The 25,888-nt window shown below is 41.3% G+C and overlaps 1 protein-coding gene and 1 long non-coding RNA gene across 5 annotated transcripts in view; one reads left to right on the forward strand and one right to left on the reverse strand.

The window, feature by feature from the left end:
• The window catches only part of LOC309861154, a 153,351-nt gene extending 149,317 nt beyond the window's left edge, over positions 1–4,034 (forward strand). Inside the window, exon 4 of the long non-coding RNA XR_014309787.1 lies at positions 1,487–4,034. This is a non-coding gene — a long non-coding RNA (uncharacterized lncRNA). The remainder of the gene's footprint in view (positions 1–1,486) is intronic.
• Positions 4,035–4,708: 674 nt separating this feature from the next.
• Positions 4,709–25,888, reverse strand: part of NREP (neuronal regeneration related protein) — a 29,002-nt gene continuing 7,822 nt past the window's right edge. For all 4 annotated transcript variants that reach the window (XM_082723745.1, XM_082723743.1, XM_082723744.1 and 1 more), the window contains 2 exons: positions 10,766–10,843; positions 4,709–6,474 (listed from right to left, as the gene is read on the reverse strand). In XM_082723745.1, the coding sequence (XP_082579871.1) occupies positions 6,349–6,474; positions 10,766–10,843 (204 nt within the window). In that variant the 3' untranslated portion in view covers positions 4,709–6,348. The remainder of the gene's footprint in view (positions 6,475–10,765; positions 10,844–25,888) is intronic.

The following is a 25,888-nucleotide window of genomic DNA, read 5'->3' on the forward strand; positions in this document are numbered from 1 at the left end:
CCTGAAAACTTGATTAGGTTCTTCTTCATTTTTCTTACAGTCAGTGAATTGGAAAACATGTGACTTGCAAAGAGCTTTTGTTCTTGTCATTAGCATAATTCACTTTCTCGTTTTATGGGAAGTATACCAAAAGAGCTCTGCTAAGATTCCTCATTGTTTTTATGCCATAACACTTTCACATAGACTCACCTTTTAAAATTCTGTCTTCAGAAATGTATTCTTTTAATTTCATTACAGTTTTGCCAAAACAATGCCTTTTGATAAAATACTTTGACCTTGTTTTTGCTTTAAATGTGTTACTATTACTTTAGAGTTGCAGATTCAACTCATTTATAGAAAATGTCTGTCACAAACCACATTGGCAGAGCCAGGGTTCACTGCCAAACCAAGTAGCCAAATCAGGTAGCCTTTCTGTCAGAAAAAAACTTTGACTTCATTTTTCAGTTCACTTAGCTGTTGTGAAGCTGATCACTAACACAATAAAAATTAAAATGATATAGTTAATTCCATGTTTAAATTATAAAAAACAAGATAATCAATAGACTCTTTTTCATATAAAATAAGAATGGAAACAATCTGAGAGTTTTGGAGGGGAGGGGAGTAGGAGGTAGGGAGAGCCTGGTGGTGGGTATTATGGAGGGCATGTATTGCATGGAGCACTGGGTGTGGTGCATAAACAGTGAATTCTGGAACACTGAAAAGAAATTAAAAAAAATAATGATAAAAGGCAGTATGTCTCTGGTAAAAATGGTATATATGGCTGACTGGCTTTGGAGAATAAGAACTAGTGTAAAAAGGGCACCTGGGTGGCTCAGTGGGTTAAGCCTCTGCCTTTGGCTCAGGTCATAATCTCAGGTTCCTGGGATGAGGCCTGCATCGGGCTCTCTGCTCAGAAGGGAGCCTGCTTCCTCTCTCTCTCTCTGTCTGCCTCTCTGCCTAATTGTGACCTCTCTGTTAAATAAATTAAAAATCTAAAAAAAAAAAAAAAACAAAAACAAATCCTAGTGTAAAAATAGTAGTAGAAATACTACTAATAATATGGAAAGGTCCTATGCTGCTAATCAGTCTGGCAGCACATAATTTTTTATTATTATGAAAAAGATATTAAACAAGAGAATATGATGAAAACTATATGACTATAACTGAAATAATTATTTCAGTCTCTGGTTTGATACAACAGGTTTTGACAACTGTATTAACTAATGTGCATTGACTATGAAAATGCACAGGAAAGTTTATCCTTGGGTTTTATCCATCTTATCTTGTAAAAGTTAGTATTGCCTGAAGGCATTCTAATTACATTGATAGTAGTCACCATTGCAAACCTATATATTGCTGTAGCTGCTCTAAGTTGCATTTCTTCCCAGTTCAGATATATCCTAGGGATGAGTATGGAAAACTGTGGAAAGTAATTGTGTACAAGTACGCAAAGAGGCCATTTTTGGTACTCAGTTTCTCTGATTTTCTCTGTGCTTCATTCTCTCAGGTCTCTCCCCCTCAAGAGCAAGGCGTTCTTTGAAAAGAGTGAAGAGATGGAAGAGGAAAAGGTATTAAATAAAAATTGTCTATCATTCCACTTTACCATATATATCTGAATTCTGAAAAACCATATATGAGTCCAAACACCTTATTTCTGTGTTTTCTAACATAGCAGTTTTAACATGTGTTTAAGAAAGGAGAGCCCAGAGTTGTATGGATTTCTGATTAAAGGAACCTTCAAAGGACCATAAAGTTTCCATTAAAGGGAATTTTCCCTTTGTTTGCCACATCTGGGAGTTTGGGTTCATATTAGGGGCCTTGTGTCATATTAAGATTTGGGATAGGTGAGACTAACATCTTTGTTCTTATAATGTGGGGCAGGGACTAATATGAATACAGATTTGTTCTCTAGTAGATCCATTTTGGGAAAGAGTAGGATATGTGTAGGGGATCTGGAAATTAGTTCCCTTAAAACTACCCAGGAGCATGTGCTCCTTGGAAAGACTTCACATGCCCTGAGGCACACACTCTAGTTTAAAAATCAGGAGTTTATCAGACCCCTATCTAGCCTAACCTGACCCAGTGCAAGATTTTTTTTAACCATAAGGATCTCAGTCCCAAAGAGTTTAAAAGAGACTCTGTGGATGCAGATGGAACAGCAGAAGCCCCTATTTGGGGAGCGGTATGAGAAGCCTATTCCCTGTCTAGTGTTCACAGACCCACATGGGCTCCAGTTGCCAAACAAAAAGATGTGAGACGGTCTCCTGGTCCTTTGTGGGTGAATAAGCAGGTCACTGTTGTCTGAAACCAACCATGGGTGCTGCGACCCACAAGCCAATGGTGGCAGGCAGGGTATAAGAAAATAAGAGGTTAGGAGCTCTGGATTGTTGGGGAGGGGGGGTTATGCCTCACCAAAGGGGGAGGCCCTACGTGGCTCTAACCCCTCTATCGCCAGATTTTTCAGTTTTCCAGGGAAGACAAAAACCTGCATTTTCACATGAAATCTTCCCATTTGTAAACGTTGGCAATCAAATTGAGATTTTTTTATAAAACACTTAGCAGGCAAAACAAGTCTACACATCCTATCTGATCCGTGGTTGTTGGTTAGCAATCCCTGCCCAAAGGCCACAGGGTGTTATTTTTGCCTCCTGAGAGAACAAAGCAGCTCCTAATCAGAGTTTGTGTCTCCCACATGGACTCTAGCTAGCACTCCAAGTTCTTACCTCTGCCTCAGCAGTTATTAACCCCTGAAGTGCATAGCTCAGCAAGTCAGAACTGGCTCCCACAAGTTTAAAATGCAGCAAATATTTCAGGCTTCACGGAGGCTGAGGGAATTGTCATCGGCAAACCCGACTCCACTGCACTGAATAGAACTTTAGACAGTATTTATTCTAGCTTTCCTGTTTTTACAGTTCCTGATATATTCTCTAAGTTTTCCTTTCGGGGCTGGCAGCACTTGTCTTAATAAATGGAGGGTGTGCATCCCCAATATTGCAGTTCCTGGATGCTCTCCCTTACACACCTTCAATCTGGAAAGCTGGACCTTCACTCTGGAGCTATAAAGACTGTGAAAACCTCTTCAGTGAAAGAAGTAGCTATGATTCTATTTCAGCCCTTCTCACTTTCAGCCCTTGGCTTACGATTACCCTCAGTGCTTTAACTTCAGATGATGTGCTGGTTTTAAAATGTGGCCATAAATTCTTCAGTATTCTTCCCTTTAGGAGGTAGAGCTTAATTCCCTGCCCGTGAATGTGGGCTATATTTAGTGACTTGATTCTAATGAATAGAATATGACGGATGATAGTGACTTCTGAGAATAGGTCACAGGCATTATGGCTCGCTCCCAGCTCTCGAATTACTTGCTCTGAGGGAAGCCAGAGGTCATGAGGACACTTAAGTAGCCTTGTAGAGAGGCCCATGAGTGGAGGAACGGAGTTCTCCTGCCAATAGCAGATTCTCCAGCCCTGGTCAAACCTTCAGAAGACCACAGCTTGCTGACTTGACAGCAAGCTAATGAGATCCTGAGCCAGAAGCACCAGTTAACCTGCTCCTGAATAGAACAGAATCTGTGAGCTAAGAAAAGTGTTGTTTTAGGGTGCATGGTGTGGCGGTAATGTGTTTTGTGGCAACAGATTACTGACACAGATGGGTGTAAAGCCACCTAGGCCATACCGCCTCTGTGGCATGGCCTCATTGCTTCTTGGGTTTCCCATTTAGCAATGGCAGGAAGACAAGATGCATCCCTTCTGAGCTGTGAAAACATACAGGGGATGGGAAGCTGCTGGATGAGGAATATGGCAGTTGTTTGTAAGGTGAAAGGCAATTTAGTTTAAGGACGACTTATCTTATATTCGGAAATGTTAACCTCTGGATGAGATTACCAAAAAAGGTAGCGGTAGCTCCATTTAAAGAGTTTTCTTTTGGATTGAACAAATTCTGAGCATGTGGTAGGCAGTTGGGATTTAGTTCTGCTCTAATGTTCTTTTCTCTTAATAAAAGTTGAAGGCAAATAGGAAAATTAACCAAAATCTGCAATGCATGTGAATTTCAAAAATAACTCCCCAGCATAAATGTCTCTCCTGACACACGGGTGTCAAGCGGGCATCTGATCCCCAGTTTCCAGAAGCTGAGCACCCAGTTGGGAGCCATGCCCCCTTTGGTTCCTCTCCCTCCTCTCTGGCCTTTATCTCAGAGGCCTGGGCCTTAGCCTCTGTTCAGGTGAAATTGAAGTACCTGGACACAACCAGCCACTTCAGCAACTTGTGGTAAACCGGGTGAAGTTACGTCCTCATGGAGGAGGGAGCAGCTGCATTTCTCATGCGCAGGGAGAGGATGAACCGCCTGAATTTCTGGTTGTGGGGTTCACAGGAGACCTCTGGTGATGCCATCTCATCACGTGCTAGATCCCAGGTAGCTGGGTACATATGAACTAATGACTTAAAATCCCGCCTCAAATTCTCATCTCCCTCCAAGCGGAAGCCTTTTGTCTATGTGTAAGTGCAAATATTCCCTGAGGAAGGGAGGTCTCGTATCTTTTGGATAGAGTGCCATAGCCTCGCCCCTAATCGCATAGAACCTTCGGAAGGGAACACACGTGAAAGGCAGAGCTCATTCTCTCCCTTTTGACCTTTGCCCTTCGGTCTCCTCTGGGGGCTCTGAGAACACACGAACTAGCACAAACCAGTGAAAGCATTCAGAAGTAGGCCTCTCCAATGACGAGCCAAGCCAGTTACCTTACAGCTTGCATATTTATTGAACAAATACTACTAAAATAGCTAAAATACACTGGGTACCTGTTGTGAGTGCATCAGTAAAGATCACATTGTTACAAAAGCCTGCATTTCCAGCAGTGCACAACTGCAACTCTACGTAAATGCCACAGATGCAGAATACTGTTTTCTTGCTCTATTTACACGGCTGATATACCTATTCTAACAAAGGAGGGGGCAGGAAGATGCACAAGAAACTCAGGCCAATGGGGGAGCGAGAAGAGAACGAAGAAGTGCGCTGCATGCAGCATGGGCGGTAACAGTCAGACGCGGAACAGGGCGGAACACAGTCTGCCCTGTCCAAGGAAGAGCTGAAAGACAGTTATATAAAAATTAAGGTGGGCTTTCAGACTGGCTAACACAACAACAATCCGTGAGTAGATGGTATTGTCTGGTTTTATTTTTATTTATCCATTTCATTGGGAGCAAGGACAAAAATGTAAAATCTATACCTTGCTTATCAAAATTGCTGAAGAAAAGTGCTCTGCCTTTTTTCAGGTTTTTAAAAATTTTATAAAGACCTTTTTTCCAACTTAATTTTGGGGAAAGGTGTAATTTTCAGATTCTGACTCAGATGGCAGGGGGGGGGGGTTTGTTTTGTTTTGGATTATTTTTCAGAGGGCATTTGTTTGAAACGTTTGCCCTTTCTTCCCTCCAAATATCCTTTCAAACAAAAAGAACCAAAAGAGACATCTAAAAACGCCTGTCAAATTATTGCTTTTCTTTCTCTAAGCTAGGCAGGCGAGGCTACCGGAAAGAAGAGATTTGGTAAGTAAATTACAGTTTTGTGATTGCTCCCGCTACTGGGACTGCTTGTCCGTGAGTGCCATCCTGCGAGACGTGAGTCTCTCACTCTCTCTGGTAGCGTTCACTCAACCTACAACGCTGAAGAAGAAAGCCACACTGAAGACACGAGGAAAACAAGTCAATCCAGTCTAGAGAACAACATTCAGGGAAACAGAGTACCAACACCTTCTTAGAACATGGAAATAAAATATAACTCCATCAGAGCTACCTCGCCAAGGAGCATGTTGAAAGTCCAAAATAGCACCATTCATCAGTGTCTCAGGTCCTGTGGCAGCATCTCGGTCACTTACCACAAGGAAACAATGAGTTTCAAACTACTTCTATACATCAAAAGAGTACATGGATAAAATATAGATATACAGACAATCGATGAACATAAACTACTAGGCTTATTACATCTAAATGGAAAAAAAAAATGGGGACTCTCAGCCTCTGCGAGAAGCCGTCGGGAGCTATGTGAGTGAAAAGGCAGGAGTGGACCGGTTGTGTGAGAGCAGAGGGAGTTTGAGTTGTGGAAGACACCGTTGTTGAGAACCAGGCCTGAAGGCCCACCTGTAAGGGTTGTAAACGTGGATTCACAGTGTGAAATTCTGAGCGGTTTCACTTGAGTCAGAATGATTAAAAACTGGTTTGATGATACCTATTTGTCCACTGTAAATTCTCTAAAGCAAGGCTCAGAGTCCCATAGTTTCTTCTTATACTTGATGATTTACACAGAAAAAAATCCCATATATGATACCATGACCTCATCAATACCCATACACCATATGTAATACAAATGGAGGTGTGACAATTAAAAAGAGTGGAGGTAACCGATGCCTGGGGAGTGGAGTTCACTGCTGCCAGGTGGAGTCAGGGAGGCGGCCTCAATCTGCTCATCCTTCTTGCGGTTCACTTCCTTTGGGACAGGAAGACTTCCCTGAAAACCAGGTGGGGACACACACACACAAACACACACACACAAAGACACGTAGTCATGTTTCTGAAACCATTTGAAATTTTTTCTTCTCCCTCCTGCCTTTTATCCTTGAACTCCAGATGTTTTGCAAACAGAGTTTACATATTAAACACAGTTCACCTGAATGTAAATATTAGGTCTGTGGGGGCATGAAGTAATTAAACACTCGCTGCCTTGGCTTCAGGAGAATCAAGGGCTTCTCTAATGGCTGTGCCCAGCCAAGTGGGAGGCAGCATTCCCCAGAGTCAGGTTTCTGAGGACAGTTTTTAGTGTGAGACAGGGCCCAACATGAGTCTGGGTAAGAGGTGCTCATTTCTCTTCAAAGCATTCAGTGACTGTGAAGGAGATGGGTAATTGCCTGTTTTCCAATATATAATAAAAAAATATTTAAAAGGAGATGACAGCCTATACAAAGGTAACTTATGTATGGTTTATTCTTTGGACAACTGGCCCAGTCCATGTGGGCCTGATAATCAGAACCACAAGCAGGTACCAAAGGTGGGAGTGTTTGCAGGAAAGAGGACAGTGTGACACCCAGGACAGAATTTAGTGAGATCCACCTTGTTTGGCCTGGGGCTATTCTAAATCTGTCCTCACAAATGTGAGTAAAGTGTCTCTGTTTCTGTCTAGAATAATCCAACATCTAGAATAATCCAACCACCGTGTGACTGATGCTCCACCAGGCACCCAAGGGGAGCAGCTCTTCATCATAACCAGAGAGCAAGAGGACAGGAAGCCCATTTGCTCAAGGGATGATAGGTCTTAACTTTTAACTTTACCACAAATACCCTGTATATCCCAATCAGATAGGAAAATAGTGATTTAACAATAGTCTTCTCTTTTAGCCATATCATTAATTGCTGGAGTTTTCTCAGACACATTATGCAATATGGTTTTAAAAGATTATTTTTTCCTTTTTGCTCAGATCATATGTTCCAATTAGACATTTATTAATCTATTTTGGCTGGGTATGAATACTTGAATTAAAATAATAATCTTGCTTTGAGATCTGTAAATTATCACATCTGAATCTCTTTTTAAGAATTCAGAAGTCAGGAACTTTCAAACAACTTGAAACTGAGTAAATGTTTTCAGCAGCCACAGGATGAACTAAATGTAACAGATAATTCAGCTTTAGTAAGTCTTATTTCCTATAAATATATTTTTTAAATGTTAAACACCTGGTATGCCTAAATTTTGAGTTTAAAAATCTCAGACTCTGGGAACATACATTTTCAGGATATATAGAAAATCCACTCAGTGTGTACTTCCATGTTCTAAGATTTTGATTTTTAAGTTGTTTTGGTATCACTAAATAGCAATAGGACTAAATCAGAAAACTGAATTAAAATGTAATTCATTACTCACACACACTTAAGGACCTAGGTAAACCTTTAGAATCATTATACTGGGCAGTCTTTTTCAGTTGTGCAAAAAATTTTAATCTTGAAATTTTGACCTATAATCCCAAGATGTAGAAAAAAAAAATCCACTCTGATCCTGGTGGTTTTAAACTGTTTTTCTCCTCTCCCTCAACCAGTTAGCCTAGTTCAAGATGTGACAAACTTGGGTTTTGGATGAATAAAGAATTCAGTGGCTGCTAATTATCACAGGCCAGGAAGGAAAATCAAAACTTCGTAAGTGTGATTTCACTCAGCTACACTCTGTCCATGGCTGCCCTTACAGCGGCTTACTTCAGTTCCTGCATGACTAACTAGCCAGTCTCTAAAGTCTCCATTTTCCTAACCCCATTACCTTCATGGAAAATACAAAACAAAACCAAATGAAGACTGGGTGGGATTCTGGGTAATCTGGAAAGAGATATTTCTAGGGGGAAAAAAAATTTGAAGGATATTATTTCAGATGTGAATTTACCATTTTTACTACTTTTTCTGTTTTGAGACCACCCCCCCCCCCAAAAGTTCATGTCTTCATTTATTATTCATGTTCTGAATACCTACTGTGGCTTGAATACTCAGATTTTAAAGCTACAGCGATTAAAACAGAGACAAAAATAGTCCCTGTCCATCCTGCCCTTTATTTTCTGTATGGGAGATGCCCAAATTAACTGGACAATGGCAAGGCAACAGTGGTAAGCCATGCGGACAGGCATGCTGCTAAAGTGCCCTGAGGGGTCAAACCTGACCAGCCAGAAAGAGCTTTGCACATCTTCCCTTTGGTGGCTAGAATTTACTAGATTTCAGTCCTTACTTCCTACCCCTCATTTTTTGAAAAGAATAAAGTCTGCTCCCTCACTGAAAGAACTATAGGCTTCTATAACAAGGGGAGAAGGTTTTTGAAGAGGAGATACAATGTAGTCTTACTTCTTCAGAAGTTAGGCCTTATCAGAATTCAGGCAAAAATAATCCTATCTTCCTCCATCATCCAGCTCCTCATGGCTCCCAGACAACTGAAGATCAATCTAGAAGGCTGGAGCAGCAGCAACAGATGTGTCTGGTGGTTCCCCAGACTGGTTCTCCCGGATGCTTCTATAACTAAGCTACGTCAGGTTGGCCGGCCCTCTCTGCTGAGAACTGTTCGAGTCTGAATCCTCCAGTTTCTCAATAATGTACCTCGGACAACACAAGATTATTTTTGTCGATTATACAAAGATGTGCTTTTCCACAAGAAAACTTCTGGGAAGGACAAATATATTATGCTTAAAGGATTATTCACATATGGAGAGAGAAAAGAACAGAAGACCTGAATCTCAGGGTCCGTTGTGCCAACCGTGTGAAACATGACTCAGTGGAGGCACGGTCTAGGTCCTGGGTTGGCCTTCTAAGAAAAAGGGAGGGGCTGTTGACCTCACTGAAGAACTTGCCTAGTCTTGCCACTCTGGTTGATGTCACCAGTATCAAAGCAAGGACTTCTGGATGGCTGAATGGGGCAGAAATAATGAAAACACTGTACTCTTCCTTTCCCCTCCATTATCATGTCTTGTCCTCAGCTGCTCAGACGAATGATGCCCTGAGCTTCCCAGTAAAGAATGCCTAGAGTTATACTACTGCTGCTGCTGGGGTGGGGGTGGGGGAGCTTCTGGAGTGCTGGCGTGGAGGTGTAGGAGTGTGTGGTGGTAAAGTGGTGGTGAGGTGAGGTGGGGGGCTATGGTGGGCGGTGGTGTTGTGAGGTGGCAGTGAGGTGGTGTTGGAGTGGTGTTGGGGTGATGGAGGTGTGCGTGTGTTTTAAGTAAAGCTCCAGGACACCAGCTCACTTCCACCCCAGCTCTACAAGATGGCACAAGTGTAGCTCAGGCAGGTCCAGAATCCTTTTGTTCACCTACTTTCCTAACACTGGTTTCAACCTGGACCTTCAGAAATTCTCTGGAAGATTTAAAGTGATTTAGAATTGTTTTCTCTTAGTGCTAACTACCAGTTGACACAATCTCTCCAAATGCTGCCTGTCAGTAAAAGATAGGGCACTGCTGAAGCCATTTAGTGTAAGTAAGAGTTTCTCAAACATTAAAATGTCAATAAGAGCTGGGAAATGTGTCACCATGTGTCAGTTACACTTATGAAACTTCTGAATGGAAATTTTATTTTCAGTGCACATTTTCTATGTTAATTGCGAAATCAACAGGTCAGTGGTAAAAAGTACAGTCCTCTTCCTTAAGGTCAAATTGATATTTACCTTAACAAGCAAGTCCAAAGGAATCTATCCTAAAACTGCTAAGTGTTGCTGTTGTTAGAAATGGTGCTAAAATCCAAAATGTAAATCTGACAAATTTTCTTAATGCAGAGAATTATCACACCTAAGATGTCAGAACGAAGAAAAGATGTTTGTAGAAAATACTTTTAAGCTTGAAAATTAGAAGAAAGAAAAATAATAGTTCATGTTCTGTTTTGTTTCTTGGGTGATTTCATCAGACATTTAGGAACTATTACCAGACAAAAGTATCATCATTTTGTACTTTTAAGATATCTTTTAGTTTAATCATACTTGAATGGAACAAAGTAAAAACCTGTAAAATGTGCATTTGATAAATTGATTCCGTGATTCTTAAATGAAAATCTGCTTTGAACTTGTCAAAAAGAAAGATAATGTGAACCTTAAGAATCATAGGACTTTCGGATATATATGTATCTGTAGTACATATGTACTATATATTATTTGTAAGATCATTACAGTATCATGTTATTAGATTCTTATTGTAGACTAAATGGATATTAAAATAAAAAAGAAATAACTGACTTTTTTAGTTGGCTTTAAACTGAAAAAACATTTTTAACAAAATGGTAGCTAGGGATCTTACCTTAGGAAGCCTTCCCTCCATTTCCTTATTTGGAAATGGTTCTTGACTGACCCAGACAGAGAGCTCTGGGTAATAAACCTACAGAGACATAAAAGCACACATATTCAGATTAAAAACAACATCCACTCTGAAATCACATGGGATCAACTTCATGAGCTCAATCCTCAGTGTCACTTCTTTCCTGATTATAACTTAGAGCAGTGGGAAAGCCCTTCACCTCTTTCAGACAGTGTGCATCCAGATGTATAGCACTCAGGGGACTTCTGGCTCAGGGTCTTCTAAGACTAAGTCCATCAGAGCAAAGATGTCAATCAGTGTTACCTTCAGCACTCTTAAGTGGCAGCCTCCTGAAGTGACTGGCTGAGCAAACTAAGGCACTGGGGAGGCCTAACTTTAATAGCAACCTATGGTAAGTATACCTACAAACCTCCATGTTTATAAGATAAACGTGCCACACACCCATACCACTCTGTGAGGGGTTATCCCAATAATCAATTAAAAGGCCCAACATTATGCGCAAAGCATAAGGAGGACAGCAACAAGCAGCTTGCATTCTCCCCAGGTCCACGTGGCCACTGGCGACACTCTGCCCCATGCCTGAATGTAGCCAAGTGTCAGAGAGAAGCAGGGAGATGGGTGGCATGGCCATGAACTATCAGAGAATACCAGCTGATGAATCTGGGGGTGGGGCCATGCAGGACAAGGGGGAGAGCCCAGAGTGGAACTGAGTAAGTCTTCATTAAGTGTATACAAAGGGTTATTAGCATAAGAAAGTTGCAGACCAGCTGTTCTCCATCTCCAGGAAAGACAAGAGTAGAGGGTTAGGAATTAAATTACAACATGGATTTAGGTCAGCTATAAGGAAGGACTTGGCATAAGAATTGCTAAATTGCTGAAAGAATTTAGAGAGGAAAACTGTGAAATCTCCTTTAAGAAATCTAGAAACAGAATCTAACAACCATCTGCCAGAGTTAATTCACATTTGATGCAGCCCTGCTTGAAGGGAGGGGAGGAAATTAGGTAAGATTCCCTCCAGATCTGATTCACTAAATGCTCTAAATAAGTCTCACATTCAACAAATAATATGAAGAATCACATCTCATTAATAGGTTAACAAACAGGCTTGGACGACGTTTTTGTTTTTGGAAGCCACAGATGTGGGAGCCTAGTCATGCGGCAACTGCAATGTCTTCACTGTCCTGGTCAGGAGGCCTGAGCTAGGAAATGTGGATGGTTGTGTGGATTCTTCAGGATAGTCGAACAGCAACTATCCTTGCTTTACCCCAATAACGTTTCAGCACATCCCAGGTTAGCAAGCAGCTCTGCATACACTAATTACATCCTGATAATAAACTTAAGTCTTACCATCAGAGAGAAGAAAACAGAAACTCAGAAAGGTCACCAGCTTGTCCAAAGCCACACAGTGAGAACAGGATAAGACTTGAACTGAAACCAGATTTCCAGAGTCTCAACTTCCCACTATCCTGATGCCCTCAAAACACCCCAGAATGCAAATTGCCTACCACCTCTCTCAAAATTACACCAGTCCACAGACACCACACACATTTCTATCTTACATATTTGAGAGCTCATTCTGTAAGAATGGAAGTCTGACTTCAGACTGGGTCTGCTTTCTGGGTCATGTGGTTTCCCCAACATGAACCTCCTTCAGCTTTCCCCTCCGAATTCCACCATCTGCCTTGTTTGGGACAAACAAGTCACCCCTAACGTACCTTTGAACTGGGAATGGGTGAAGAAAAAGAAATGCCATCTAAAATATACAGCTTTTTTTTAAGGCTTAAAACAAAGTTAAAGCATACTGAATTCCACTTTGTGCTTGATTTAAGGAGATCCCAACTGGGATCAACTATAGATTCACTTAATATAAATAGATATAAAATTCACTTAATATAAATAAATTTCTACATTACTACTTTTAAAAGTGCAAATTTTAAATTTTATACATATTAGCAAGAAATAAAGCTCTATTGTAAATAAATGATAAAAATACATGTAAAAACTTAGGTGCATGGACACAGTGAAAAGAAACATCAAGTAAATGTTTTATCTTTGTTCTTGAGCTTTTCTGTGATAGTCTATTTTAACAAAATGTCACTGCTTTAGCATTTAACTTTCAGGTTCAAAGCATCACTACAAAAGCCACCCAAGTCCAATCTGCAGGGAAAAATAGCGTCAGAAATCATTATATTTATTATTGTTAGAATTTTTTTTCCCAAAAACTTTTTTTCTTTTCCTTTTTTTTTCCTTAAGAAAAACAGTGATTTATCTATCTATTTATTTATTTATTTATTGCCAAAGAACTCAGGAACATGGGTATCTGATAGCAAAACCCACAACTAAAGAAACTTCTTACCCTATCCCAATTTGTTCTTTTGAAACATAATTTAGCCACAGATTGACCAAGGGCACTTCTAATTAGGTACTTTTTAGTGTTTGAATCATCAAGTAGTCATGGTATACTTTAGGAAAAATGTCCCTTTAGCCGTGTGGTAAATTCTTCCAGTCTCCTTCAGGATCACAATTTGAAGCCAAAAAAATGGCAGGGATAGAGGCATCTGTTACATCCTTAAATCTTGCTTGGTTGGTCTCTAAGAACTCAGCATATCCCTGTATATAGCATCTGAAGGGGATGTTTAAACTTTTTTTTTGGATTTGGAAAAAGTTGGTTGATTATTGGAAATATATACTATCTCCATTACAGCTTTTTTTTTTTTTTTAAGATTTTATTTTATTATTATTTATTTGACAGAGAGAAATCACAAGTAGGCAGAGAGGCAGGCAGAGAGAGAGAGGGAAGCAGGCTCTCTGCTGAGCAGAGAGCCCGATGCGGGACTCGATCCCAGGACTGTGAGATCATGACCTGAGCCGAAGGCAGCGGCCTAACCCACTGAGCCACCCAGGCGCCCTCCATTACAGCTTTGTTCGTTCTTTTACCTGTGGTGTTTTGAGACTCTAAAGTGAAGGACTTAAGAGAAAAAAATCTATGACAAACATTACCCTTGCTCTCAGATACCTCAGAATACCCTTGTCTAAGCATGCATTTGCCACAAGTTTTCGGGGCAACTGCAGTGTGCTCTACACTGCTAGGTTCTAGGGATTACGAGAAACACAGTCCCTGCCTTCTCGGAGCACCAACGATCATTTTATAAAAGTGTGTTCTGTGGGCTAAATTGTACATTCCCCACATACAAAATTCATATGTCAGAATCTTAATCCCCAGTTAGATTGTGCATATATTTGGAGATAGGGTCTTTAAAGAGGTTATTAAGTTAAAATGAGGTCATGAGTGGAGACCCTAATACAGTACGACTGGTGTCTTTATAAGGAGGAAAGGACACACATAGAGGAAAGGCCACATGACACAGGGAGAAGACGACCATCTACAAGCCAAGAAAAGCGCCTCAGAGGAAACCAACCCTGCTGACACCTTGACTTCAGAGTACCAGACTCCAGAATTGTGGGAAAACAAAGTTCTGTTGTTTAAAAGCCACCTAATCAGTGGTACTTTGTTGTGACAGCCCTGGCAAATTAATTATGTGCTTTAAATGAAAAAAAAAAAAAAAAAAAAAAAAAAAAAGAATGTATAGGTTATGTCAAATAGAGTAGCTGTTGGAAAATGTATCAACAGACTAAAAAAAGAAAAGAAAAAACATTCAGCAAGCCATCCAACAGTGCTGTCAAGAGAAGAAATGGGGGATGGCAGTGAGCCGATCTGGGAGGGCATGTGATGGCTAGCAGATGTAAGCCAAGGAAGACAGTGGGTTGAGGGTCAGGGCGTCATGAGCGCCATGTGTGAAAGCACCCTACGGCCAGGAGGTCACGCTGCAGCTCTCGGTGGCCATCCAAGCAGCAGCACAAATGCAGCCCCACAGCTGCTCTACCCCATCTTTTGGCTCCGTTCAGAATATCAGGAGCTACCAGTGGCCCTAGGATTAGGGTTTTTGAGTACTGATCAAACATGGGTCAGAAAACGTTGAAGTTGATCTGTCTTCCTGAAGTCCACCTGTTCTTGCTTGGACCCTAAACTTGTTCGTTCATATTGGTACTAGTCAACTGATGGCTACGTGATGACACGTGGCTTAAACTTACTCCGGTTCATTCCATTTTCTGGATTCAAGACTGTGTTCCTCATGAAGACCAACTTAATTAACTGTTTCTTTTTTAAACTTACTGAGTTCTCTATTGGTTTGATGACGTGCATCTCAGCTATGCAAGCATTCCAGATAATATGAATGGCACTACCTCAAAACTACTGCTCTGTTACACAAGCAAACCAAAGTACGGCTTAATCCTAACAACAGAAGATTGTGTCCTGTTAATAAGAAGATACATATTCTGTTAAAACTGTCTTCCATATAGACAATAATTGTTTGCTCTTGCTCAGGTAAAATCCTCAGAACCCCCTGGAATACTGTTCTTCTTGAAGTTAGGAATCACAGAAACAAGCTACACCCTCAACAACGAACACAGGAGTGTTTGAGAAAATACACTGGGAAGGGAACTATTTTAAATTGAAGAACATGCAAAGGTTTTGCTTGAATCCTGGGAAAGGCTAAGGGTTTATGCTTGTCACTGAATATATTAGTTAATGCATCTTTTTTTACAGTGCTGCATTATCTCACTGACAGCTAAATTTAAAAACAAAAGAACTGACAAAATGAACCACACTGGCTTAAGCACACTAATAATGATAGATATGTATAAAGATATCCATGAACAACTCTTAGGTAAAACCAATTTCCTGCTTTTATTAAATATATTTAAACCCACTATATATTTCAAAACAGTTTTATGGTGAAAATGTGCTCTTTCTTACAGATTCTTTTCCATGGATGTGATGTTTGGGTATTTAAGTTTCAATGGTCTATCCTATAAGTGGAGAAATGAAATGCTCATGGTTTCACCTTTGTAAATCTTTATTTCTTGGCTTTACTCTCTGGATAATGCCTTATGAAAAATAATTTCATTTTTTTAAGTCCATAAGGTAATAAGCTTGCCAGTAATTACTACTTGATAGCCAAATTAGAAAAATAAAATGGGGAACTCAGAGGTCACTCCTGCAAAGTCCTAAAACCATGCAAACTGGGTTATCACTTAACTTCTTTTTGAAACCTCGCCTAAGCTTTTCATTTAAAAACTTGACTAATGTTTCCTAGTATGGTCCACACACCGAACCTAACTGACATGTCTTCTGTCACTTTGATGCAGCATGTAAAATTCTAATTGTAGCTGTTTATAACCTGTTTCCACCTGTATTTTTCTCTGGAAAGCAGAGTAATTGTCAGTTGATGCCCAAGTTGGCAAACACTCTGGTTTGGGAACTAAATGAATTTGTATTTTTTCTTTGTTCACTTACTGTCTTTCTCAATCATCTTTGTTGATCTCCTTTGTTAAAGGAGAACAATCCCCAAATCAGGGCCGTGACTTTCTTCAGAGCCCAGACATATGTGTATGCTGCTTTCTTAACTGGGTAACATACCCTCTTTGAAACCTGCCATGAAGATGCTGCATGGCTTGGTTGTTAGTGACCATAATTATAATATTATTTTCTATCCTTGGTGGAGTTCTGTGTGCTTGAGGAATGCACACACATGGCCCTTTTATGACTTAACAAGGACAGGTGTCCGCCCCCTGCAATTAGGAAAACAGAGCAGGGCAGCAGGTGTCCAACCTGCATAATTAATTCTTCTAACAGCAAAGGAGCATATTTCATAATCTCTCTGCCAATTAAACAGTGTGTGTGTGTGTGTGTGTGCATGTGTACATGTTCTATTCCACCTAATTGGCTGGGAGGTCATGAATGCTGGTACTGTATTACAAGGAGAATTTATATGCATATACCTGTACTTCGTTTCTGCAAATACCCTTTGAAGTGGTGCTATTAAGAATCTCCGTCTAAAACGACTCTGCTCCCAGGTGTTGCTGGCCATGTGAGAGAGCAGAATGTAAACTGAAACCATAAATGAGTTACAAGGATCATTTTCTCTGAACAGCATTACATCAAAGATTAGATGGTGCCAAAAGATGATGCACTGAGCTCTCTCTCTAGAGACCTAGTCTTAGCAATCTGCCTAACCCTGCAAGTGCTCTCTGGAGCTGGAGCACACCGCTGAGGAAATGCACTGCTCCTAGAAGACAAAAAAGAACCCCAGGCCATTCAGATAATGTATGTAACCTCTGCCCATTCGGGAAAGCAGAGTGTCACTTGGTGCCTGAATTGGCAAACATTCTGGTTTGGGAACTAAATGAAACAAGCAGCCACCTAAATACATCCACCCTCACACACGCACGCATGCACGAGCTGGACGCTTACAGACCCCGCCCTTACGCACCTGACCATCACACTCAGCTGTAAATGCCCTCCCACTGGAAAGGAGACCGTGGCCTTTTAGGGTGCTCGATTACAACACCTGCTGACACACTCAGCTTTTCCAAGGCCTGACAAGTTCTTAACCCAAAGAAATGGGGGAAGGGGAGACAACTGTGGTTCAAGGAGGAAGATGATGGCATCTCACCAACTGCTTGAAGCCCACTGGCATTTGCTTTGCTGCGGGTGCACAGGTCCACTATGGGCACAGAAAATGTCCACCTTTTATAGACACACAGCATAACGTGTTCCTGCCAACATTGCCCGTCATGCAGGCCAAAGATTGGTAATTCTTTGTTTTCTGAGTTGGGGTGTCTGAAACAAACTGTGTCGACTTTAATAATAGAATCCTTTAAATTCACTCTGCTTGCGGTGAAGCCATCTTGAGAGGCCGCTGATGAATATGTGGGAACCTGACAGCTGTGGAATTTTATTTCTAGATTTCAAGGAGGCAGAGAAAGGAAAAGGAAATCTCGCTGGCAACAAAACGAAAGTGTTTACATGTGAAATTAATCGTCAGCACAAAGAGCTTTCCCAGTCGCTCTGCTCCACAGTATAATATGCTGCTGGTTTGGCTGCTGAGTCTTTAAAAATTTGATTTCTAAGAATAATAGCAAAGACTTTCAGGAGGAACAACAAATCAAGTCAGGAGCAAGCCACAGGAGGTTAACATCATTATCCAGCCTTGCGTTTTCACCACTCTGAGACTGTTGGGTGACCTGTCAGGGCTTTGGCAGTGCCTGGTTCAAGGCAGGGTGCAGTGGCAGCTGGCGGACATGGTCGGTTGCGGACACGTGCATGGTACAAATTCCTCCTCCCACCCAGCCTCATTCCTTTCCAAAAGGAACCTGCTCAGCACAAAACAATCCACCTAAAGACTCCATAAATCCAAAAAAGGGAGTTACTGATCGAGGAATTCTCAGATTTCTGCCAAGGCACCCTCCCCTGGGCTGGAGGTCAGCCTGGTACAATAATCAGAGCCAAACTGCGGACCGGACTCTAGGAATGAAGTTGAACACTTCAATCTGGACTTTTAGTGGACAATTTTCCTTTTCGGTGATGAAGACAAAACAAAGTACAAACAGCTGATAACAGCTCAAAGTAAACCAGACGAAAAAGTAAAAGAACAAAGCTTGGAAACAAAATTCATAAGAGATATCTAAGAAGAGATTTTCCAGACAAAGGGAAAAAACAAAGCAGCTTTTTAAAGCTCTAGTTTGAGATAAAGCAGTTTGTGAATGAACAATAAGAAAGTAAAGGCCACAAAAGATATTTGCTCTTTTCAGCAGGAAAAAAAAAAAAAAAAACACAAAAAACCGGCTTTTGTTAACTAGCAGCAGAAAAAAAAAAAAGCCCCTCAGGCATTTAAGCATGGCATAAGCTTTTCCTTGGCCCTATGACCTCAACAAATATGTTAATAAAATCTTTTACCTCCCTGGAGTGGAACCAGAGTAAATATTTACTTAACACATTGAGTTTCTAAGTCTGGACCACCTTATTCCCTAATAGAACTTGATTTTCACTTGTAATTAAGAAATTACAAACACTACATTTTGCAATGTTTCTCCTACTTTTAAGGTGAAAGGAGAGAAGGGAAGTTGTGGGGGGCGGAAGGGGAGAGCTAAAGAAAGAAGAAAACTATATTGTGCCCTGTACAACAAACTGCTCGTGAATTTCCAAACAAGAGTCTCTGCCACAAATGTGGGTTATGCTGCCGACATGCTTTCCAGTACCAGACATCAGAGTTAGCAGGACTTCTTCCGAGCACATTCCAAGGTTAATAGGAAACATCTAGACTTGCTTTTATTAGCTGGTTTAAATAATTTTAGGTATGCTAGGTTTTAACTTCAAATAACTAAGATAGAAGTCTGATTTCTACTAAGAATCCTTCTTCTTGTCCTCAAGTATGTGCTACTCATTAAAATCTTAGGAAAATTTTCACCAACATAGAAGAAAAAGTCTTCAAATATCAGTTTATTTTGTTAAAGTCGTCAATCAAAAGGTAGTGAGGTTTTTTGTTTTGTTTTTATCTAGACATAATGATTTGGTATTCTTCTTGGTCTGGGTGGAGGATGAGATAGCCAGTTGCTTTTGAGGAGTCTGTGGACATCTCAAAGCATTCCTGTGGCTGACATGTTCAAGACTGAACTTACCAAAAAGTGCATTTTGTCCCAAAGAAACTGTCCACTCTCTCCATCAGCGTGCCCTCTCCTACTGGCTCCTGCAGACTGCCCCCACCGCCCCCACCCAGCACCGAGCAGAAGTCATTTACGGCTCCATGCGGGCCCAACCCTGCCTTGGTCATTTAAACATGGCTATCTCTTCAACAACAAACAGCTTCATAACACATCACCAAATTTGGAGGGAAAGTCATTTCTATTGCAAGAGGATGTAATTAAAATTGGTTTAAATCAGATGCTGATTACCTCATTAAAAGTTTGGCTTTAAAAAAAAGGAAAAATTAAAAAAAAAAAAAAAGGAAAAATCAAGCCAGATCCAAATCCGCATGCTGTTAAGTGCTCAAGTCACATAGAGGCTATGAGGGGATTCCCTGTGAAAACAGGCAAAAACCTAAAAGGAAGAGAGTAAGATTGGGATGGATTTGCCCCCTTTGTACCATCTGGATTTTCAACCCCACTGGAGGGTGTTGGAAGGGTGGTAGGAGGAGGAGGAGTGGACATGGTCTGATTCAGGAGGCTTCTCTCTGATGAGGGGCTCAGTCAGGCAGTACTGTGGGAAGTAAAGAAGACCCAAAGGGGCAGCCACCCAGCCCAGGGCTGGGAGTCACCAAAGAATCAAGAATTGACAGAGTGTGAAGATAAATGCAGAAGGAAGGCCAAGTTAGAGGACGCTGGGCTGTGTTCCCTCACTTACAATCTCATTGACACGAAAAGGGTAGGACTGGAAACTCGGGCCTTCCTTCTAAGTGCCAGCAGCATTCTCCAACAACAGAATATTTAGACCTCATGTTCTTGTTTTTCTTCCCCAGTCTTTCTTCTATTGTAAACCAGTCGTCAAAACTCTACTTCTCTAAAGGAAGAGGACTATAAGCAGTACAAGGGAGTTGTTGGAACCCGCACATGCAGAGCATGTAAATTTGGTGGAATGCACACACAGGTTCTTTATAATGTTTTTAGGCATGTTTCCCACGTGAACTTACTGAAGCCTCACAGTGTGGCCCCAAAGATGAAATGCATCAATCTAGTGCTGGCAACAGCATCGGGCACATCAGGGGATCTGGGCCGGGTGTCCTTTCCATCATCCTCCCCGTTTTACAGATGAGAATACTGAGGAAGAGCAGTCGAGGAGGCTGCCCACGGTCACATAACCCTGCCTCTCCTCTCATGGAATACTATCTGTCAACGTGGCCCTTCTCCCCACTTCCCCAGAGCCACCTGGAGCACCGCCATGAACTCCCCTGAGAGCCAGGGCCTGTTTTCCAGCCCCCAAGAACCAGGCGTGTTGAGCATCTCTGCCTTCTGCCCTGGTGATGAATTTCTGACACCTACGATCAAGAGGAGTTTTCTCAAAAATATTTGCGGCTCTGCTGCCTGTGTTTCTGATAACTGGCTGCCCTTCAAAAATAACTTCCCTTCAAACCAGTTAGCACAGTTTGAGGGCAGACAGGGTTTGCTCTCAGTAACCACGTGTCACTAGAGTCCTCGAAGGACTGTTAGAGCAGCAGCTCTGGCTGGGTCACGTTAAGACTTTGGATCTGGTTAAACCCAAGCTACACTGGTCATCACAGTTTTGTCTTTTTTCAGTTTTCCCTGGAAGGAAATATTTAGAACAAAATTAGTATCTAGCCATCACTGCAGCTAATTACAAAGGGCATTTGCTGAGAAACCAAATTGTTTTAATATGACCCCCAAATGAACTCTCAGACAACTTCTCAGATGGCCTAGCATTGCACAGTTGAATTCAGAATAGCTTTCCCTCATCAGATGTATTTGGACCCGTGTTCACTAGAAGTTTGCTTTTCAACATTTCCATTTAAAAACAAGCTGCTTAAAGGAGAATTAAAATTTTATCTTTATCAATGATCTTCAAATATAGAAACCATATATAGTTGACCCTTTAACATGGGGTTAGAGGTCCCGAGGCCCTGCACAGTTGAAGATCTCTGTATAACTTCTGACTCCCCCCAAACTTAACTATTAATAATGTAGTGTTGACCAGAAGCCTTACCAGGAAAAGAGTCAATTAACACGTCTTTCATACATCATATATATTATATACTGTATTCTCACAATAATGTCAGCCAGAGAAAAGTAAACGTTACTAAAAAATCACAAAACAAAAATACACTGACAGTACTGTATTGTATTTATAAAAAAAAATCTGCATATACGGGGACCAGAGTAGTTCAAACCTGTGCTGCTCAAGAGTCAGTTCTACCACATAAAAATATAAAGTGGTCCCAATCGAGGAAGAAAATAAACACATATTAGCCCAGAGAGACAATGTATCAACTACCAAGAATAGTAATTCAGAAAGAAAAACAAATTTAACCTCATTCCATTGGGAAACTTCTAATTAATGTAAAAATGCAAATAGTTCTAAGACAAAAAATGAAAAAACTAGAGATGGAGTAACAAGCCAATCACTAGTTATTACCATCATGAAGGTACGAAATAATAGTTAACAAGGTACATAGCATTTGATCCTCCGATTATGTGTGGAGTACTGTATTCAATCACACTGAAAGATAGGGCGCCCCTCTGGCTTTCTCCGGGGGATGTAAGGGCAGCTGATCAGTTTAGGAAAAATTCACATTAATAATCAGATGAATTGTTTCTATGAGGCCAAAGAACAAGTTTAATTGAATTTCTGATTGAATTGATTGTGACAGTGTAGACAGTTAAGCTTCATATAATAAAATTAACATTTAAAAAACATTTTTAAAAAAAGGAAAAAGAATATGCTTAATAAAGATGAAAAGAGGTAGAGACTTGGCTTCCAGACCTTGATAACAAGATCAGAACAATTTAAGATTCTATTATCAAGAAGTGAGCAAAATATCCAAGGGCCGGGGGCATTTCCTGATGTATAATTAGACCCAAGTGTCCACAGGGCAGCATGAAATGGAGACTCAGTTATGGTCCACAGCATCTAGGCTTCAGAAACAGTCAAATCCAGGTAATTAAGGATCACAATTATGTGCAAGAGAAGGACTCAGAGATGATGTGGACAGAATTTCTGATGCTGGAGTAACTGAATTGGGTTGAGCATATAATCTCAATTATCCAGCCAATTAATCAGAAAATATACTACCTACCTACTTTCCATGAGGTCTTGAATATGTGGTAGGTAGCTTTCAATCCTATAGAATGAACATCTTATCAAGAGTACATCCCATTAATTCAGGCTGCAAGTGCCAGGGTAGCAAACACATTTTTTCCAAAAACTTTTTTTTTTTTTTTAGAACAAAGCCACCAAATCCTGGGATGTCTATCTGGGAAAGGAGTGGGCTTATAATTAAGTCATCTTTTTAAGTCTGAATTCTCTGAAACATACAACTGGAAGTCCCTGATCGTGCATGTTTCAAAGAGTGGCTCCATTCCCTGCACACTCCTCATCCTTTCTGCCCATGTTCAGAGAGTCCCCATAACGCAGGAGGCACTAGGCTAAGTATTCAACCATGTGCTGCCGCCAAACCCACACAGCACACTGAAACACTAAGATTCAGCAACTGCCTAGCCAAACAAGAACAGACTTCCACATCGTGGTCCCAATAAGCCTTCTGGGAAACTTTCACTATGATCACTTGATGAAGGGCATGAAACAGTACTTCTTGGAAAAGCACTTAATAACAATCCCTTACTTGGGTCATGTTTACTAATATCTTTGTAAGTTTTATCCAGCTAACTACGGACTCTAGCTTTTCCTTGACAGTTCTGAATGTTGGCTGCCAAAGATGCAGTATCTTCTCCTAATTTCCCCTCTTTCCTGTCCAAGGACGGGCTCTATATCCGACACGGACTTTGTCCAACAAAAGCGTCCTCAGAATGCCTGGACCTGCTTTAAACACGATGACTTGTGTAGAGTTTTCTCTGTTCAGCCACTGGACTGCAGTACTTTTCCCTGCTGGAAGTGTATCAAACACAGTTCAGACAGGAAGGCTGTTACCTGCCCCAGTAATCAAAGGACAGTGGTGTGTGATGGTGATCTGAGTACCAGTTGGAGTGGAGAAGGGAAAGGAGCTAGAACTGGACGACCCCACCAAACGTCTGTGCACATTACGAATCTCCCTCTTGTTTTAATCACTTATTGCTACGAGGCTTTGGCTTGTATTTTTACTGGCAATGACTACTCAGCTATTCTCCCTTTCTTTCCACTCAGGGGCTCTGTTTCCCAATTTTGGCTTCAACAGGGCAAACAGACCTTCCTTTCATTGGCCACGTTCTCTCATGTATCTTCTCTTTCTCCTTTTCAGACAGGAGTCACATTTGTTCACATTTGTATTTTAGTCTACAAAAGTAAGGATGGATGTTGAACAAGCGTGGTCTCAAATTGGGGGTTTAAGAACATCTCCAGCTAGATAATCCTAACACTTTTTAAGGCACAATGCTTAGAATGGAAAGCACTTTCAGGTAATAACAGGCAGTGATTTTTTTTTTTTTTTAAATGAAGATATGGTCCCCTTGGTCACCAGAGCTGGTGACGCTCTGCTGTCACAACGGCCTCAGTCAGGCTGCTAACACACCATGTGTGGAAACTCTAGGGACACAGAGTTACTCCTGCACAGAGCAGCGCCACACGGTCCATGTTTTGGAGGAGACATGTGACTCTACCCCAGAATGAGATTTCTCTTTGAGCACACCATTCCAAGTGAACTTTTTGGACTCTCTTAGGACCTCCTCTGTTGAAGGACATGTACAAGAAAGGAACTGTTTCTGTAGTGTGTTTACATATCCTATCTCTATACCCCTACCTCCTTTCATACCACTATACCCCTAGCCTCCTTTAATGATCGGGGAAGGGGGCTTTTCAGTAGTCAATTCAGAATCCGTCCATGCTCATCTCATTTCCTGGGCCATACATTTTCTAACCTGAACTGTCACAATTCTACAAAGCACTGGGCAGTTACTAGCTATAAATCTCAAGGTGAGTCTCCTGGTTCTGCCCAGAAATAACATCTCCATGTATCCATGACTACTGACTCATTCATTTATTCCACAGACATTTATTGATCGCTAAGGATACACCAATTCCTGGATAGGTACTGAAGCAGCGATCAGACTGATTCAGAGACATCAAGGGGTCTGTCCCAAGGTCCCATTAGAACATGTCAATGAAGGTTAGGGCTTCCTTCCACTTCGTGGAAAGAGAATGCTAATCAACTTCACTAGCTGTTCGAGAGTTCCCTCTCAGTGATAAAACCTTCCCACATCTGAATTCACCATCCTAACCGTAGAGGAAAAGAAAAGAAAACAAAATAAAACAAACCAAGGCATTACAGCCTCAGCTGCTACCAAAAAGAAGGTTGATGCTCATTTACCAGGGGTCAGTGTTCTTGTCTTGAGTTTCCAGTCTTGGAGGGTAGAAGAACAGATTGGCAGAAATAAGCCAGCCAACGAGTAGAATGTTGTAAGGGTGACGCCTGTACAGAGGCGCATGAGATCATTCCTGCTGGACGTGTGGGGCTGAGTTCCACAAAGGAGCTGTCATTGGCACTCAGTCTCGAAGAATACATTTATTTTGTCAGAAGGAACCTTCTTTCCCAGGACTGAGCAAGCAAAGACACAGGAAGGACCCATGGGGTATGTTTAGAGTAACAAGTGGCTGGTCCCTCTAGGAAAATACATTCCACTGTGGTTAGAAATAGAAGATAAGTTTATATAATTCTTGGCATGGCTGCCCAGTCACAGAAATTAAACTTCTGAAGGTCTAAACACTGAAATTAAAATAAATTATTTGGAAGTATGAGGTGAGAGTAGGCATAAAGAATTCAAGGAACCATGCTTATCTACGTTACTTTTGTCAAGAGAATTGGGTAAGTCCAGTCACATCTGAAAGGACTAAAAGAGCTAGTGGAATCACTTCACATTGAAAATCTCGAGGCTGATGTATTCTAAGCTAGGAGTCTGGGCTGTATCGAGAAGAAATTCCAGAAAAGTCCTTCTCAGTCCTGGCTTTCCCCAACTTCTGTTTATCCTGTGATGAGATTCCCTTCTCACTAGACTATTGACTAACTTAGTAACAGCCTGCAGGACCTCAAACTATGAACAATTTTATGATGATGATGTCAGTGTTGGCTTGAATTTTGAGTATGTCTGGCCAATCAGGAAGAAGTGGAGAGAGAGAACCAACTGGGTCCATGTGGTTGCAACTGATTAGCACATGGCTATACCCAGTTAGCCTCACAGAAGGGAAGTGTGGTGCTGGCACAGCAGCAACACCCCCTCTGGCCAGATGGGCACTGACGGAGCAGCTGGGCATGGCCAACAGAAGTGCTGCCACCTTCTCGAGAGAAAGGTTAGCTGTGCTCTCTTCTTCCTTTGCAATTCCTTGTAGCGAGGGGGTCTTCCTTCTCTCCACCACTCCACCCTAGCCAAGGACAGTGAGGGGAACCACGACAATAAGCTGACATCTAACCAGAAGTATGTGTAAATCTGTGATCTTTTCTGTTGGGCACAGTCCAAAGGCAAAGAACCTGACAGGTTGGAACCTGAGTGACAGCCCTAGGCCTCCTTTAAGATGCCGGCTTGGTGGTGGCTCCCTCTGACTTAGCA

This window comes from Mustela nivalis (assembly GCF_964662115.1).
Source record: "Mustela nivalis genome assembly, chromosome: 3".
NCBI classification, from domain to species: Eukaryota; Metazoa; Chordata; class Mammalia; order Carnivora; family Mustelidae; genus Mustela; species Mustela nivalis.